The sequence below is a fragment of the Cyprinodon variegatus genome, unplaced genomic scaffold (assembly GCF_000732505.1).
Source record: "Cyprinodon variegatus isolate N-32 unplaced genomic scaffold, C_variegatus-1.0 Scaffold1389, whole genome shotgun sequence".
Classification (NCBI taxonomy): domain Eukaryota; kingdom Metazoa; phylum Chordata; class Actinopteri; order Cyprinodontiformes; family Cyprinodontidae; genus Cyprinodon; species Cyprinodon variegatus.
Genome location: NW_015151842.1, coordinates 69,225 through 87,449, shown reverse-complemented (window position 1 = coordinate 87,449; position 18,225 = coordinate 69,225). Strand labels below are relative to the sequence as shown.

Here is an 18,225-nt window from a genome sequence, read left to right as displayed (position 1 = left end):
TAAAACCAAAGTGTGGCATGTGTTTTAACTCAGGTACTCTGATTAAAAAGTTTTTTTTACTGCCTTTTATTGAAAGTAAAAGGCCCTTTAACATTATCACCTTAAATACAAACTTTGAAAAACATGTATAATAATTTTACTACTTTTCTTTTGTTTTCAGAAGAAATGAAAGAAAATAAAAAGACTTCATTCCAGCATACCTGTTGATTATTCTGCGATGCACTATTTTCAGAATTATAATTCTCTCTGCGCAGTCTTTGAGGAAATCAGACATTTTTTGCTTCAACGCTGGCTTCATCTCATGTTTTGCAATAACTTTTAGGTGGTCCCATGATGCTTTGCACCTGCGCTCCATCTGGGCCAAATTATCTTGAAGCTGGTCGAAATCCACCTGAGAATGATATTAAAAACCAGTAAGGAGTCTTTTCAGAGGACATGGAACATCTGAGAGGACATTATGTGTTTTTAACCTTGGTCAAGCGGGTGATGGCTCCTATCTCAGAGTAGAGGTCGGTGCTGTCTGGAAACTTCTCCACCACTATGGAGCAGGCGTGGTGCAACAGGGACTGCTTATGAATCGTGTCCTTCACCTCCGGGACTTTCTCCAAGTAGCTCAGCTCAAAGCCTTTGGCCTGCAGACACGTTAAAAACACACAAAACATACTGAGAATGTAGAAGGAAACAGTTCGTTGAAATCACAAAGCTGGATCACCTCGAGCTGATTGAAGTTAATTCCTTTCTGGCAAAGTAAGAAATAAGAGGTTGAACGGCAAATCATAGATTATCAGACTGAATCAAAAACTCCAATCTGTTTAAGCGACTGTTCTCCCCTCACAACAAAGCAGAAAAGGTTCCAGAACGCATCAAGAAAGACATAATCCTAGCAGGATCTCCCTTGTTCTTTTGCCAGCTATAAATGGTTTACTGCAAAAATATAAATGCAGCCATTATTTACGGGAAACTGCTCATTTTGATGTTGATGACTTATGTTTCCCCTTGTGGATGTTTGCCTTTGTTTATCCCAGAGGCTCACACATGTAGATGCACTCACACTGAGGTGGAGAAAGGGCCACAGGAACAAAGAAAAAGCCAACTTTGGGACAAAGCAGGAGCAGAAACGACTTATGGAGTTCACACACAGGCAACCAAGATAAAGATGAACATAAAAAAAAAAAAAACTTGCCCTCCCCTTATTTTCTCCTCAGCTTATAGAGCCACACTCAAAAGAAGCTGCAGTTGGGCAGTAGGCCCATTCACACAGACTGGTGTTATTCCTGCCAAAATATTGGGTTTGACTGGAAATATAGGGGAAGAAAATGCTAACAGAAGATAAGGATAACATACAAAGGGAAAACAAAACAAAACTAAGAATATCAGAGGCATATCTCAGATTGTTTTTCTTACATTTGATCCATTGAGGAAGTTACCAATGGCCAGCAGGGTGGTCAGGATGTATCTGAGGGTTTTGTTTTTTTCAAGTTGATCCATTCCTTCTTTCAGGTCCTGCAGTGGCTCTGCCACTTCCTGAAAGGGCAAAAACAAAAGATGATCATAAGCATATGATCCTTTCATTTCTGCTCCCTATCTTGGAATGAAGGAGAAAGGCTTTTTAAAATGACAAATACATATATTGTCAGACAAAAAGCTTGAAAAAAGATGCAAAAAAAATCCCTAAACCTCTTCTTATGTAACAACATGAGTGCCTCTTTCATCTGCCCCTGATTAGTGGGAGCAGGAATGTACCTGACCTTCTCAATAAGCTCGTAGTCCATCTTGAAGGCCCACAGCTGCAGTCGCGCTGACAGCTCTGTGATGGAGGAGAGGGTGAGCAGGAACTGCTCAGCGCTGCCCAACGGGACGTCAGGGTTCATCAGCTGAGCCTCCTGGATCCTCTGCTTCTCCTCCTCCGTTGGGATCATTGTGAGGATTTTCTAGAATGGAGAAGATATACATAAAATGTGTCCCTGTGTGTCTGATTTTTAGACATATAATTATATTCAGAATTCTTTAAGTTGATTCCTGTTTTCGTGAATTTTTTAACATCTGAACTTTTTCTCTGCTTTTGTTGTATCATTGAAAATACCTCTAGAGAGAGAAAAAAAGGTGGAGGAATCTTTCCATCCCTAAACTCAGCCTATGAAGTATCAAATCAAAGAGGCTTTACTGTAACCTACAACCATGAAGCTCTGCAGATACCAGATGGTTTTTGAGATGAACTCAAAATAACCCTTTATCTTTATAAATGTAGAAAAAAAAAGATTATATCTACACAACTAATGCAACAGATTATCACATAGTACTTAAGACATTACAACTTTGTTCAGATTAGACCCATATACGCTATGCTCAAACCTCATACTAGTCCAGATATAATTATCTTAAGCTCACCTCAATGCCTTCCTTGTTCAGTGCGTACTCATCAAAGTTGAGAATAGCTGTCTTGATTGTGCGAGGAGGAGGTAAGACAGTTAATCCAATATTTATGGCGTTGCTGCGCTTTGAGTCGAGGACGATGATTTCTTGTCGTTTGCCTTCAGCTGATGGTTTCTAGGAGAGGCCAAAGGAAGAAGAAAACTGTGTGAAAAGGCACCTGGTAAAATCCCCCTATTGCTCATTACAAATGGTCCATTTCCATCATTCTAGTTTCAATGATCTATCAAAGTCTTATCAACCTTTTTCTACTAACGATGGTGTAAAAAATTACGATTTAAAGGCAGGTGCCTTAATTACTCACCATAAAAGGTTTGATTGACTGTTTTCTTCCTTTTCTGACTGAAATTATTTTTGTCATTTTCTTAATTATATAGGAAATTCAAAATTAAATGAATCTTGATAATTATTGTAATATTTATTTCTCTCTTCAAACAAATATATAGCAGTTTATGTTAAAGCATTCTTTTCAACTTTTTATGTCATTAATCCTAAATTTTTCAAAACAAAACAGATGCGTTAGATGAATGAAAAGTAAGAAAGCCGACAGAACCTGGTTCTATAAGAATAAACATACTTAATTGGTCGGCAAAGCACCTTTTGATTTAAATTCTTGGATTTATGCTTCCTATCAACCTGAAATAAATGTTGTGCTGGAAGGAAGCAATTTTTTATAATGTTTGCCTATTTGCATCCTGTAGATAAAANATAAAACTGAAAAAAAAATATATATATAAATTATGTGGAATTACTCTTCAATTACACAAAAATCTCCACATACCTTGTATTATTATTTTGTCGCTTTGTGATCAAAGTTCTCCCGAAACTGATATAATTTCAACACCCAAACATTAACTTCAACACAACAGAATTCACATTAGTGGTTTTCTGTTATCAACATTGAAAATAAAATATGTAAGACTGGATGTAAGATGAAAAAAAAAAAACAGAATAAATCTGAATGGAACCATATCAATAAATATTCCTATTTTTTCTGAACTATTGAACATTAAGGGCGGCATAATGAGCCACTAGCCACTGGTCCCATTACTTTGTGGTGTGTCCCAGCATTATTAATAGAAATATATTTTGAATGGCAGATTAAAGAATGTGAATTAAAGAATGTGAAGGTCCTTAAAAATGAATGATTTCTCATCTCTTCACATTTCATCCTCATATATTTATTTTATTTTACTTTATTCCTAACTTAAAGGCAAACTGTGGACTTTGTGAAGCATATTAGTTATTTTAAATGATTCATCAGGCCAATATGCAGCACTTGACACTATCAATGTTATGAGCGGGGTTCCCCCCGTTAAATACTAACTATGCAAGTTGGGAGAAGACGGACCGTCATCGGCAAGGTCATGTGACCATGGCTTTAACCATAGGCTCTAATATAGCCTTCCAGCTAAGGCTTTTGCTCTACTATTTTTCCCACCTGCTCTACTACTGGTCATGGCTAAGGCAAGAAAAAAAGTTTAAACTTTCTGAGGATGCTAAACAGAGAAAACATGAAAGGGATTGTGCCTGAGGAAAACAAAAGTCTATCTTGGAAAGCAGTTTATTCGTTAGCGCAGGCTGAAAGAAGAAGCCGGATGTAAAACTGCTTGTCTTTTCTCAACTTTATTATTAGACTGGTAAGTCCACACTTTGCATCTTGTGTACAGTTATATATCTTTGTTATTATTTTCAATGTTTAGTAGAAGCAAAATGCAGGCAGTTACAGGTGTAGCGCCCCAGTAGCCAAAAGTTACACTGTGTGCCTTTAAATACATAGCTACTTGCCAACTTTCCCAATTTACGCAGGAAACTCACGATTTTTTATGTTATCATCAACCTTAGTCCTGATCAGGAGTCTCTCAAACTAATTTAGTCAAGGAAAAAAAATAACCTTATGGGAGATATATGTCACAGTATCAGTATCTCTGTTGTTATCAAATTAAACAATTTGTATGTGAAGTTAGAATTTTGAATATGTTTTCTTATTTTGATTGCATGAATTTGAAGTTTAGTGGCTGTAACCATGTTTCTTCATGGCAACAGCCAACTAATCCAGCAGTCAGTTGTTCACTCTTATTCATTTGATCTACAATACTGCATACTCAATGCATTGTATCGTAAATTTCTTATTACTGCTCATCTGATCCACCTACTCCTTCCTCTATTTAAGCTGCTTGCTTCCAGTTATCAGGGCCAGATTATTATTGTTCTATTGTGCCAGTGGAAATTCTTTTAGCATACCTTGGTGTTTTTGATTTCCTGATCCTGACCTATACGACACCTATAAAAGGCATCTTAATGTCTGTAAAAATCTGGCTAATAATATTCAACCCAAATATCAAATGATCATCACTGCAGGATTTTTATTGTATTCCCTAAAGATGTGGCTTACCTGATTTGAATACAACATAGCACCAGTCTGATATTTCCAACTGTATGTTTCCAGGAAAATGAAACCGATTAATGATGACATAAGATTACCTTTGTGACGGACAGCTCCTTGGATTTGGTCTCAAACAGCTGCTCCAGCTTGGATGTGTCCAGTTTAACTGGCTCTAGGTTGGACCACAGGGACTCCTTACAGAACTTGTGATTTTTGCGCTGCCAGTCCACAGGCCGTACCTCATTCCAGAAGAGACGGATAGTCTTCTTCTTCTGGAACCGAGGGGCTTCTCCTCTACCCAGATGAGGAGAAGGTGGCGGCAGGGGAGCCATAAATGGAGGAGGTGGAGGCATCATTCTGCCAGGAAAGGGTGGGGGTGGGGGGCATCCGAACAAAGGTGGAGGTGGTGGGAGGGTGGAACTGCATGGTGGAGGTGGTGAAGCCATCATGGTCTCCATATCTAAAATGTCCATATCGTCCTCCTCTCTAAGATCCGTAAAGTCCATTTCTTTGATCCGCAGCTCCCTGGGAGATGCCATCAGCTGATCCCAGATATGATCTGACTCCTTCTTAGGGGCTGAACCAGATGATTTATCTATCTGCGGTTGCTCTTTAGGAGCCTCTATCTCTAGCGTAGACGATAGACCTTTAACTAAATCCCCAAACCTCTCCGCCACAGTTCTGACACTGCCATGGTTGTCCAGCTGTTCCACCTCCAATCTTTTAACATTGTCTTCTCTGGCCTGTCTGTTCGCTTCCAGTGTGGAGATCCGGGTTGCCAAACTGGTCACAGAATCACTAGCGTCTGTCTCCCTCTCACACTTACACCTTTCCTTCTCTGACTCCACAACCTCTCCGCCATCCTCAGAGACAGCCTTCTGGGCATAGAGCATGTCCAGCATAAAGCGCTTGTTGTTGAGAATCTTCTTGCACTGGTCGGTCACATCTGCCTCCTTTAGACACTGATGCCATTGGCCTGTTAATAGAAAACAAATGTCTACTGCTTTAGAATGTTCATACCGAACAAAGTTATGTTTTGTTATCGTTGGGATATTTCGTTGTTTTTGGAGAGTCAGAGGAAAAAAGCAACCCTTGGTGAATTTACTTGACAGAGTCAGGTTTTGAGAAGTGGACTCGACAAACGATAGTCTAATCAGGGCTTACAGACTAAGAAACAATGACGTACGTTGAGGCTCATCACACTGCTAAGCAGAATTATCACTGGAAATCATGTGGCAAAGTAGGGAAGCTTGTATTTTTAAGAATGTTTGAAGTTTGTCTTAATTTTTTAGTTGATTATGGAGGCAGACTGTAAGATGTAGCGGTCTGCTCCGCGCTCTTTGTTTTCTGAGAACCGTGCCAGAACTGAACCGCGCTGAGGCCTACTGATGAACTAGTACCATGTCAGCGCGGTTCGGTTGTGTTTGGCGCAGTCCGGTTAAGTTGCGCCTGCAATTTACACCCAGCAGTTATCTCTGTTACCGCGCTCGGACCGATTTGGCACGGTTTCAAAATGGTAATACAAATGGGGGTAGAGTGAAAAAATGCAAATCTTCTTTTAGAAGGTAAGCTTGTATGAGCAATGCAAACAGCGTTTTAAACAGAGCGTGCGCAAGAAGAAATGGGCTCGTGCATGCTCTCGCATGCGTTTAATAGACATTCCCTCTCAGGGGTTGGTTACGGGTTATGCATGACCTTTTTATTTTAAGTGGAGAGGTTTTTTCAAAAATTTGTGAAAATCCTCCACTATACCTTTAAGTACAGTGTAAAAACTCATCTAAATAGTAACAAATACTATTAGAGGCCGCAAATACTTTAGACGTGGCTGGAGGTTCATCCTAAAGGAGGACCTTGATCCTAAGTAAACAGATCCTCAGGTTTATTATTGAGATATCAAGGCCTGCCATTCTCATATAGCTGAGAACTGTCAGACAGGAAGCATTATGGGCTACTAACATGGGTCCAATACATTCATACTCTGTATGCCAGTTATTTAAATAAGTAAAAGGTGTTTTTAATCTTTTTATCTTATGTTTTTCTGATATGGAGATCTAGTTTACATTAACAAAACATTAAGTTCAATAAAACAAAATATGAAAATGTTGAAAGGGTATGAATACTGTTTCATGAGCCCAAGCAATAACATTCAAGTCAAAGTGAATCAAGGTTCAGCTTTACCTGATTCAGCCTCTTTTGCTGGCTTCTGCTCCCGCTCCTCCCTTTCTAAGGTGCTGCTTGTGGAAGAGATGCTGGATGCAGAGCAATTGTCCTTTTCGTTCACTTCCTCGTTCTGTCTCTCTTTCTCACTCAGAACCACACCCTCCTCCACCTCCCCATCTGCATGCTTCACTTTCTCCTCTGACTCCACTAGTACATTCACATCCTGCTCTCCAACCTCTGCTGCATCAGTTGTCTCTGCTGCATCCGCTCCAACCTCATCAACAATCTGCTCCTGCTTTTTAAGCATCTCCTGCTTTGGTTTCTCCTCCTTCTCCTTTTCTGCCTGCTCCTTCACATCCAGCTGTGCTAGGTCATTGTTGCCATTCTTTATATCAGCAACATTCCCTGCCTCTGTCTTTGTCTCAGTCCTGTCTAATTGTTGGGGAGGTATTGACGTTGAGAATTCAGGCGCTGAACTTTTGGTTCTGCTCTGTCGGAAAAGGTTTGGTCTTGAAATGCATTCTGTTCCTGAAAGAAAATATAATGAAGAGCAAATATTTGCATAACATAGTTTTTTATTTGACTTGAATATAAATTTTTTGATTCAAACTAAAAAAAAAACACCACTTATTTTAGAAAAATGAAACAAAAAAAGTATTTTATTTTATAACAGTAAACTGTTAAATAAATTTCTTTTATGATCTTGTTTTTAGACTTTACTTGGACCTCTCCACAAGTTGATACAGTGTCAATCACACCTTTACCCACTACACTACATGTATTTCCTGAGTCATTATCATTACTATTGTAACATTATAAACACACAGTGTTGTGCAGCAACATTTGGTATTTCCCCAACATTCTTGAGTACTAAGGGTTAAGAAATAGCAAAATACATGAAAAAAGACTTTTTACCCAATGTTGTCTTCTCTGGAGCCATGGCTGTGGCTCCCTGTGAGATGGAGGGTGAGGCTGTTGAACATCGTGATACTGAGCGGACGCTTGGAGTTGGACTCAAACACAGAGTGATCTCTGTTCGTCCTCTTGTTGGCACCCGAGGCCGCTCCCGCTCACTCTCCTCTGCAGTCGACCTCTCCACGGCCTTGTACCTATGGAAGCAGAATTAAGACTTCAGAGGTCTCTGCAAAACTGCAGTGTTATATCAAGCTCTGATTATCCTCCCTCTGCAATTAGATTCAGCAAATTGGTGGATATTTGCCCTCAGATGACTTAATTGCAATTCCCCAAAATAATATCCAGTGCCTCCAAATGTTTTCAGATTTCCAATTTATGATTTATATGCTGTAATACACCAGTGCTGCAAAAGCCTAAGAAATTTGGTGAATAACATTAGTGAAGAAACTGCATAATAAAGACCAAGAAATGCAAAAAACAGGTGAGGGAGAAAGTTTAGGTTTAAAAGAGGGCAAGATTATAAAGCAGCCTGAAAGTCTGTTCACAGAACATTGTATTTTTTACTGTATTTTCCCTTCACTATAAGCTTGCCCACTAAATTTTTTGAAAAAACTGGAAACTTAAATATATAAGCCACACTGATATCTACTGAACTGTCTCCCACCAAAGCTGTAGGGCGAACTCTACATAACGCCCCTGGTGAAGGGATGAAGAAGAAGAATGCTAGCTCCTGTTAGTTTGGCGTTTAGAAAAAATTCACAGAAAAGCTGCACACAAACCGCAGATTCAAAGCCTGAGAAAAAAAAGTAATGGCTTATAGTCTGGAATATACGGTACTCACTCAACAGATCCTAGCCTTTATGAAAAAAAGCTTCCAGGAAAGCAAACATTTTAAGGATACTTTGATCAAAACAGGCCAACATTGAACCATTAGGACTAAATTTACAACAATACACATTACTCTGAACATAACATCCCTACAGTAGAATATTGTGGTGGCAGGTTCATGCTACGGGAATCATTTTCTTCAGCAGAGGTGGGCTATTTCCTAAAAATTAGGGAAACATTTCTGTCCCTATGTATGTGAAGTTGTTTTTTTCTTGTAGTGAATAAAAAAAACAGAAAAAAAACCCAACAGTTTAAGTTTCTGTAATTTACCCAGGCACAGAGCAAAACTGCTATTTCTAAAAGTAATGACTAAATTTAGTGTTTTTTAGGTGAGGTAATTATTTTAAATGAGAGGTTTTCAGGGAAACTGGCAAATTAAAAATGTCCAGAAAGAAAGACATTGCTGGAAATATGAGAGCCTTACATAACATTGATTATATCAGCAAATATCAGCCATTTATGCTGTCTCATTCCAGGGAAAATTACATAAAAATGGGGCCATAATCCCATTAATAAGAGGCTGAAATGATGACAAATGATATCCACATATTTTTAAGGTACCGTAAAGGAATATTTGACTGCTACCTGCTAATGTTGGGTTTCTTTATTAGGCCTTCTTCCACATATTTCAGCAGGATGTCTAATTTCACAGGGTTTCGATCAGGAGATTAAAAACACAGAAAAAAAAAATGAACTGACCTTTCCTCCCTGGCTTGTCTTAATTCTTCCCTCTTTTCCAAATGGTCATGACTGAAACAAAAGAAACTAAGATTAAAAAAAAGGCAAAAATATCACTTGTAAAATGTTTATATTTTGAAAGTTAACCTCAAGGATGTAAACTGCTCTGATGTAGAAGCTCGGACATAAGATGCACAAAAGGCTATCATATGACATGTAAGGACAACATATGTCATTGAGGAGTCCTCCTGTCATGTTTCAGTCAGTGTTATGATCCTCGTAAAAAACCTGGCTTGCCTCAAGCTCAGGGAAGATTTATAACCATCTCACTTAAGCTGTGATCAGAAACACAGCAGCCAATGTAACACAGAGACGGCATGGGTTTTTATCTAGCTTGCAAGGTGAAACTAACCTCAATCGATTCCTCTCTTCTCTTTCAATCCGCTGCAGACGCTCCTCTCTTTCCTGACGTCTCTTCTCTCTCTCCAGAGCAAGAGATTCTTGGTGCTGCCTGAATGAAGACGTTAGCAAGCTCCCAATAGCAGTTCTGCTTTTAAAAATGTTAAGAAAAGGAAAATATGTCAAGGAATTATTTAAAACTTATTAGTTGGATTTTGTTTTGTCTGTTGATGCTTAATCTAAGACAATGAAAGTTGTAAATATGTTCACCTTTCAGGCTTGGAGTCAGGTGTGGATGGGGCTGAATTACTGAGCCTGTGGATGGGTGACCTCGGAGTCTGATGTCTGCCAGGGAAGGTAGTGCCATTAGCGTTTAATGTGGAAAACAACAAGAAAAAATCACTTATACTGGGATTTTTCAAGTCCAAAGTCAGCACAGGAAGGTTTAGGGCTTTTAAAGCTTTTCTTTGTGGAAAAAGCTTTATGAAAATACGGATTTGATTTTTATCAGGACTTGGCATTTGTCCACACTGCCAGAAGTACAAACACCTGCTCTAATCAACATTGTAAAGTTTTTAATTGGTCAACATTCTGGTCTGAATCTATGGAGTATTGTCAACAGGAAGAAAAGAGAAACCACATCCTACAACGAGGAAAAAGTGATGTCTGTTATGAAAGCAACACTGGGCTTCCTGAACACGTCATGCAAAAGGAGCCCTGATTGAATACTGAGTGCATTACTATACAGCTCATGGACAAACTTTACACAAAGCCGATTATCTCTGCCTTAAAAGTCATTTGGTCTGTTTTATGTCAGCTGAAGTGTAGGTTTTCATTAGCTGTAAAACATGATTATCACCATTAACAAAAAAAGCAATATTAAGTAGCCAGATGAATCACCAGGATTACTTTTGCATTTATTATGTGAAATGAATACAGATTTAAAGGATATCCTGATTTATTGAGATGCTGATGTTCAGATATTTGTTGAGCCACATATTTTAGAGTTTTAGTTATCAAATCAAGAAAGAAATGACATCTGCATTTCTGTACAGGGCTGTTAAACATGACCTTTTGATCTTACCTCTCAGCCCAGCAGGGCTTTCTAGCTGAGTAAGCTGTAGAAAGTGATGTCTCTGTCAGACTGAATATGAAAGCAACGGACAAAGAACAGTAAGTCAGAGAGAGGGAAAGAGAAATAGATGAACTGTTAATCGTACAGTTTAGCTTATTAGAAAACATGCAGATTCTAGAGTGCTTAATGACCAAAAGAGCAAAACTTAGGCGAGCACATCTTTATTTGTGGATTAAGTCAGTGTGCTTCTTAGAAAGCATAAACAACACAGTACATTATGTGAGACGTGCAAATTAAATGCAAAATATGAATCTCAATTTAACTGTATTTTTTCAACATGTTTTAATATAGAGTGATTTTAGCTGCATCATTATGAATAAATATATAAAAAAATACTTGTTTTTTCTGCTGGATTAATTTTCATACAACCTTTAAAAATAAACAATATTTATTTGTCAAAAAAAAAAAACCTCAGAGATGCACAAAATGATTTCCTGCTAACCAGAATCGGTCATTGTTCGGTTCTGACTGCTAATAGTCTGGTGAGAAACTGAGAAATTCAACCTTTTTTCTGATCAGTAAATACACATTTGTAAAAGCAGCACCAGTTCACAACATTCCTCTGTGTGGATGATACTGCTAAGTGAAGACTCAAAGATTTCAGGGTAATGTTTAAAAATACAGTACAAAAAACTGTACTTAACCTTTTCTAACTGTATCTTATATTTCTAATACAACATACTGAAGAGGGTTTAAAGTGTTAACTTTTGAAATATTTTGTCTTTCTCTTTAAAAGCTTGTAGATATCTGTTCTAGACCCACTACTCTTCTTAGATTGCAGCATTATGTAGCTCCTAGTTCTGCAATAATTGCTAATAATACTTATTTTTTATGCAGTTGTAAGTTTATAAAACCTTAAGAGTGGAAATCCTTAAAGTCAGTGGAAGAGTCCATTTAGACCATAGAAAATGGAATAAAAATCTGTACCGATCAGGAAAGACCTAAATATTACTTTGATAATTAAAATATCACCTTTGAATTTACAAGGACCAATAGAAACCCTCATACTTGGAAGAGACCGCAGAAAAGAAAATAAGTCTAACGCTGTGGCTCACATCTGCTTGGAGTTTGATGTAAGCAAACCCAAATGAGTTCAACATTTTTTATCTGGCAACTATCAAACAGGCTGGGAACTAATACAATATCTGCAATGTAACTGATCTAAGATTTAAAGTGCTAAACTGAAAGTTTCAATCAAACCTAAACTGAAATTAGACGTGCTTTTATGCTTTCTGAAGTTTCAGTGGTAGAAACAAAAGCTACCGTGGTGATATTCCTCCAAATGAGTAATGAACCAACTGTAATCCAAGTCCTTCATCAAACCTAAAGGACACCTGAGTCTGCTTTATCTCAAGGAATGAAGGGACAGAAAAAAAGTTCAAAGCTGACTAATACTGAGCATATGCGAAGCCTGTTCTAACTACAGCACCAGACAAGAAAACGGTGGCAGAGAGGAACACACCAAGGACTAAAGGTCCTCTTTTTAGGTGCGACGGACACAGGAGATGCTGTCCTGGTCTTGATGCTTAGAAAGTCTCTCTGCCCTTCCAGGTCACTGCCATTAAGGAGGAGGTTGGTCATACACTTAAAGTTCAAACACATGTTAGGAGTGCCTGCTACATCTGGAGCCACACTAGGAGGACAAAATAGAAGAAAGTAGGAGTCCAGAGAAGGAGTAAGGTATTCAGACAGGGTAGATGCTACGAGGGGAAAACAGAGGCAACTGAATCCCTGAAATACCTGTAAGAGCCCTGCATAGGGGGCTCAGAGTCTGGTTGGCTTTCATCATCTGCCTCATCCTCCTCATCCTCCTCCTCTTCTTCCTCTTCCTCTTCTCTGTGATTAGAGGAGGGGGCCGAGGGATGAACGGATGAAAGGGAGGATGTATGTAGGCAGGAAGAATGGATTGGACATTTCGAATGAGACAATGCAAAACCGCAGATGGTTGGCCCAGGGGAGACAGCGCACAGAGACGAGACAGACGAGACATGCTTGTCAGAAAATACGCTGCAGGTATTAGTGCAGAAAAGCAACAAGCAATGACAGATGTTAGCAGATGTTAACAAGATTACTGTGATGACATAAATAAAAAGCAATGGATGTTTACATAAACCACCTAAGGCTACATGTCAATACAAATTCAGTAACATACAGTATCCCTTTACAGTATGGACACTTAAAAATTAACATGTCAGGTTTTTTGTGATGCATAATAAAAAAAATTTTTTTTTCTTCTCCACTTTGACAGAAAAACTGTAAAAGAAGGTATAATAATTTGATCCAAAAATATTAAGCCTATCTTGTTTCAACACGGTTGTAACCAACATTTTTTTGCAAGTCAAAACTACCAAACGAATAAGAAAGGGAGTTTTTCAAATTTTATTGGAGAATTCACCTTAAACACCAGAAAAATCCGCCAAGAACCCAAAAAGAGAATTATGGACCTTTACCAGCCTGGTTTATCCTTAGGTACAATTTTCTGCCAGGAAGTGCTACAAAAATATGTTAAAACATCTATATCAATGTATAAAAAGTTAGGAGAGGAGTCTGTGTCCCTGTGACGACCACCAGTATGAATCAGGTTGAGTTACATCCATTCTGTCAGCAGGAACATGAATAAATCTCAGTGAACTATTGTGAGAAACTGGTGACAGGACAGCCAAAACCTCATATAATGCAATGTACATGGTAAATCTAAAGAAGTACATGAACAATTCTGAGTTTAATTTGTTTTAAAGAAACATATGTTGATAAGCCTCACTAACCTAAAACAGGAAGTGTTTACTATAGTTTGATGTACTGCCAAACAGTGAGAAACCAAAGTGAATACTCAAATATCTGACATACTCTTTTCCAAAAAAGAAAGTGTACAGGATAAACCGTGTGGTTTGTGTATTGGAGTTGTCAATTTGTTTACATCATATAAATATGTCCTTAAATACGTCTCAGTGTCCTTTTCAGATCCACTGTATCATAAAAAACAACACTAACAAGAATAAAATCACAATTTTTGGCAAAATCAAATGGGCTTAATTTAATAACCAGAGTTAGACCTCTAGGACATATCTGGTTTAACTAATAATAATCATCACACACACGACTCTCCTGCAAATGTGCTTTTTGAATCGCTCCAGGTTGTCTGGATTTCATTAACAATATGGAAAATTGTGATCCTCAAAGGCAGCTTGAATTTCCTGTGGTAGGATGGAAGAGGATAGGCTGGTATCAAATGACCTGCTGGATTGAATTTAGCAAACCTGAATACCAGAGTTCAACCCAGAACACGAGTAGGTATTCTGCTTTGGATTGCTTTAACATTGTACCTTAATGAGACATAGTCAAAATCAAAGCAGTGTCTGTTTGCTGTAGAGTCCAATAAAAAAGGTTGAATAAAAGTTCATGTAATTTTTCGCCAAAAGATCAGTTTTGAACTCTGAGAGCTTTAAGAAATCGTCCTGTTTAAGGTCAGCGCTCTCTCTGAAGTAAACCTGACATAAAGCAGAGCACACATAGCTAATATCAGGAGTTTAGAGTTGGTTCCTGTTGCCATCCTTTGCAAGAGAGAAGCTCTGACATGAAGAAAATTAATATAATGTTCCTTAACAGCAGCTGTCTCCTATTCCATCCTTCAAATCATGATATATTCTCAGTTTCGGCTCTGGATAGTGTAGATGGATCTAGTCAAGATGGGACCCACAAAATATCCTTAAAAAAATAAAAATCCTCATCTTTTCCCTTCTATTGTTTCCCTTGCCTCACCTTTCACTGATGTCTTCAACCCGCTGTCCCCCGAAGGGCAGGAAGCTGCTTGGAGATGCTGGGCTGGGTGTATGCTCTTTGTTATTCTGAAGCGAATGCCTCCTGCTCCTTCTTCTCTCCAGGCCTCGTCTTTCATTGGTACCACCGACACTAGCCCTGCGTCGGTCCTTTCTGGCACACGGAGGCAACTGGGCCTCGTCATCTCCATCTTCGTGGCGAAGAGTCACCTGAAACAAACAAAAATAGTTTAACCTGCTGTTGAAACAGTCATATAACCAGAAGAATTTGGTCAGAAATAAATAACTTTACGTTAAGGTGTATTTTTAGTCTGGAGTGAGTCATTTCTGACCTCATAGATATTGAACTGTTCAACGAGATCCAGGTCAGTGCCCTTTCTGCTTAGGTGTCTCCGGGCCGTGGTTTCGATGCCTTGTTCCTCAAGACAGTCCACCATGTCATAGTAGGAATCCTGATCTGGAAGGGCTGCCAGAGTCTGATAAAAGCAAAAACATTTCAATAATAAAAGTTGAAAAAGCAATGGTTTATATAACGAAGAGACATTAATGAAATAATTATTGGTCAGAATATTAAGGCTTTTGATTTCATTCTATGTTAGAGTGTTGAATGTTTATTCAGACCTTCAACCCCTTCCTTTTCATGTCTTGTAGATTTTACTGGGTTATAAATATATGATTATATTCTAAAGAATAGATGGAATAATGTTGCTTTTCTGCTTTAAATCTAAAGCCGCTTAAGAATAGTGAAAGTTTAAGGTTCAACAGATGTTCGATAGACTGATTGGAACTGAAAAAAAATCATTGCATTGCAAAAAATATTAAGATGTTTTATAAAAAAATATGTTTTTATTACAAGGAGATTTATATTTATCTCCCTATTATGCAGTCAATACTAGCTTAAGCTATTCTAAAGAGTATGTACCGTTTACCATTAAACATTATAAATATTCAGATTCAACTACTGACTGCTTTAATTTTAACGTTTTTTTCTCCATTAAAAAAATAGTAGACTGACTCTGTATATGATTTAATCTGACAGAGAAAGTGACTGAATAAGATTGATCAAATTAATTAATTAATGCTGCTTTGTAGGAAACACTTCTATAAATAAAACAGTCTATGTTTGTCTTAAGAACTCCTAACCATAGATAGCATTTTTTTATAATCTATTACAATGTGTAAAAGGTAAAAGACATATTAGGAAAATCTGGTTTTAGGACAATGTGTAAAGTCGTTATTACAGTGTATTTACTGACCTTGTTAATGAGCGTCATGGCAAAAACCAGTAGTTCGGTATCCACACCATCCTTCTCCTCCAAGATCTCCATGACATTTGACCATAGTTTTTTACCTGTACAAAAACGTCACACAAGGGATCATACACTGAAAGGCCCAAACAAAAACAAAACAAAACAAAAAAAATGACAAAAGCCTGTTAAATGGAAAATATATCTTTACCAATCCATTTGTCCATCTTAGAGCACCAAAAAAAGGCGATCAAATGCCTTCTGATCCAGCGTTAAAACTAAATATTTGTAGCTTCAGGTGTAAAAAAAGAAGTTTGGTGGCTATATCTTCACATTAGGATCCTTGAGATTAATTTCAGTTTTCTTCTTAACCCCAGGGCAGCAATGGTTTCACACTGAGGTGAGACAGAGGGATGTTTAACCCCTCCAGCACAGAGAACCAGCCCCTGCAGCACGCTCCATAGGACAATGAAGGGCTTTTAGAGCAGGTAGTTAAAGCTCACTAAAGGAGGAGCTACAGTTAAAAGAACAGCCTTAAAGTAACTGAGGGGAGCTGATGTGATCACTTCTTCTGGGTTTCCCTCCTCAGTTTCTACTCTTCAAAGAAGCTTCTGTGTGTGTGAGTGTAAGTTTGGCAGCATTAATTGGTCAGCGCTGTCTACTCTCTAGTTTCAAAACAACTACAGGTTTCAGTTTGCCAATTGTTTAAATTGATGTCTAAGCATCTGAGGTGTTGACATGCAGGGGCTCGGATTGAGCAGAAAACATGAAGCCAGAATAATTTAAACAGCTAAATAGGCTTTAGCGGTTACCCAGATGATCCTTTTCATAACTGCGTTAGATTCACAGTTTTAAGTGAATACGAAAAAAAGCTGTTAATTTAACATGTTTTTATGCAGGAGTTTAATACTTTTGAATATTAAATACTTTCTATTTTAATGTTGCATATATATTTGTCTATATATTTTCTGGTTTGGAATGAGAGCTACCAAATTGATAAACTTAAATTAAGTTTGTTAAGATTTTTGGAGGGAAATTTGTAGTTTTAAACTTATAAAGTGATTAAAAGAGTCAGCAGATTAACACAAATATAGCATTTAGGCAAAGCCTGTAGCACCACTTTACTAATATACATACCACATTGTAAAAACAGTTTTGTTCAGGGTTCAATCTATTGTATTTTTTCTATGTTATTTGGCCTGTACCTCCTTTGGTATCCACAGTGTTCACAGCATTTATGAGAAGGACAGCATTGCTCTCCGTGTACTCGACAAACACCAGCAGCAACTTGAGGGATGTCTTCACCACCAGACGAAACTATTGAAAGTGAAGAATCGGAATAAAAATTTACAAAAGGTTGGTTTTAAATAGGGCTGTACAGTATCATAAAACATGGCATTCGCTATTACTAACTATTAAAAAGATAGTAGCTCTTCTTTTACAATACTCTGACAGATCTGTATGATCTTTTTCATTAATGTCTTTATTAGAGGTGGCCAGAAGGGAAAGTGGAAGACAGTCCAAGTGGCAAATAAATACTGTATTTACAAGCAAATTTACAATGTGTGGGACAAGGGGTAAAAAAACTACAGTTTTTAGAAGAAAAAAACATAAAATAAATAAATATAAGACAATCAATCCATCAGCTGTAATAATTGACCACAGCCAGCTCTATGTCCTATATATAGACAGTGTTCAGAGTATTTCAATATATAATATATAAAACAGAGGCCTTGTACTCATTATTTACATGAAAAGGTTGTAAGCTCTAAGAATAGAAGAAAACAAACTTTCTCATGTTTGGTCATTTAATTTGGCCACAAGGGGGCTGAAGTACCACAATGTCAGAGGAGGCTTGAATCCACGTGGACAATGAAGTTCATGATTCAATCTGTTTTGAAGTCCTCTGATAAGATTAAGGAGTTCAGACTGCTGGGACGGGATTACTGAGTTTGCATTCACTGGGCTGAGTGAAGATGTTTTCAGGGCTAACGGTAGTATTTCCCTTTACCTTTGATCCAACCAAGGTGTAGAGCCACTGGACAGTCTCATTGTGTGATATGAGGCCATTCATTCCATCCACATACAGCATTATCTGACCTAAAGCTAGGGAGAGAAAAAGAGAGGAACACAAGCATGACATTAGGAGAAACAGTGTTGATATATAGCTTTGCTATGTCAGTAAGTCAATTAGAAACCATATATATGTAT

General features: G+C 37.9%; 1 protein-coding gene across 1 annotated transcript in view; it reads right to left on the bottom strand.

The window, feature by feature from the left end:
• LOC107103183 (FH1/FH2 domain-containing protein 3-like) overlaps positions 1-18,225 on the bottom strand; it is a 59,691-nt gene that overhangs the window by 5,962 nt on the left and 35,504 nt on the right. Inside the window, exons 4-21 of the mRNA XM_015402741.1 lie at positions 18,026-18,120; positions 17,220-17,331; positions 16,024-16,118; positions 15,100-15,243; positions 14,751-14,977; positions 12,732-12,827; positions 10,941-11,000; positions 10,127-10,201; positions 9,870-10,004; positions 9,479-9,529; positions 7,892-8,085; positions 6,995-7,504; positions 4,915-5,792; positions 2,389-2,547; positions 1,749-1,931; positions 1,405-1,524; positions 471-632; positions 201-391 (exon numbers count right to left, since the gene is read on the bottom strand). Of these exons, the coding sequence (XP_015258227.1) occupies positions 201-391; positions 471-632; positions 1,405-1,524; positions 1,749-1,931; positions 2,389-2,547; positions 4,915-5,792; positions 6,995-7,504; positions 7,892-8,085; positions 9,479-9,529; positions 9,870-10,004; positions 10,127-10,201; positions 10,941-11,000; positions 12,732-12,827; positions 14,751-14,977; positions 15,100-15,243; positions 16,024-16,118; positions 17,220-17,331; positions 18,026-18,120 (3,487 nt within the window). The remainder of the gene's footprint in view (positions 1-200; positions 392-470; positions 633-1,404; positions 1,525-1,748; positions 1,932-2,388; positions 2,548-4,914; positions 5,793-6,994; positions 7,505-7,891; positions 8,086-9,478; positions 9,530-9,869; positions 10,005-10,126; positions 10,202-10,940; positions 11,001-12,731; positions 12,828-14,750; positions 14,978-15,099; positions 15,244-16,023; positions 16,119-17,219; positions 17,332-18,025; positions 18,121-18,225) is intronic.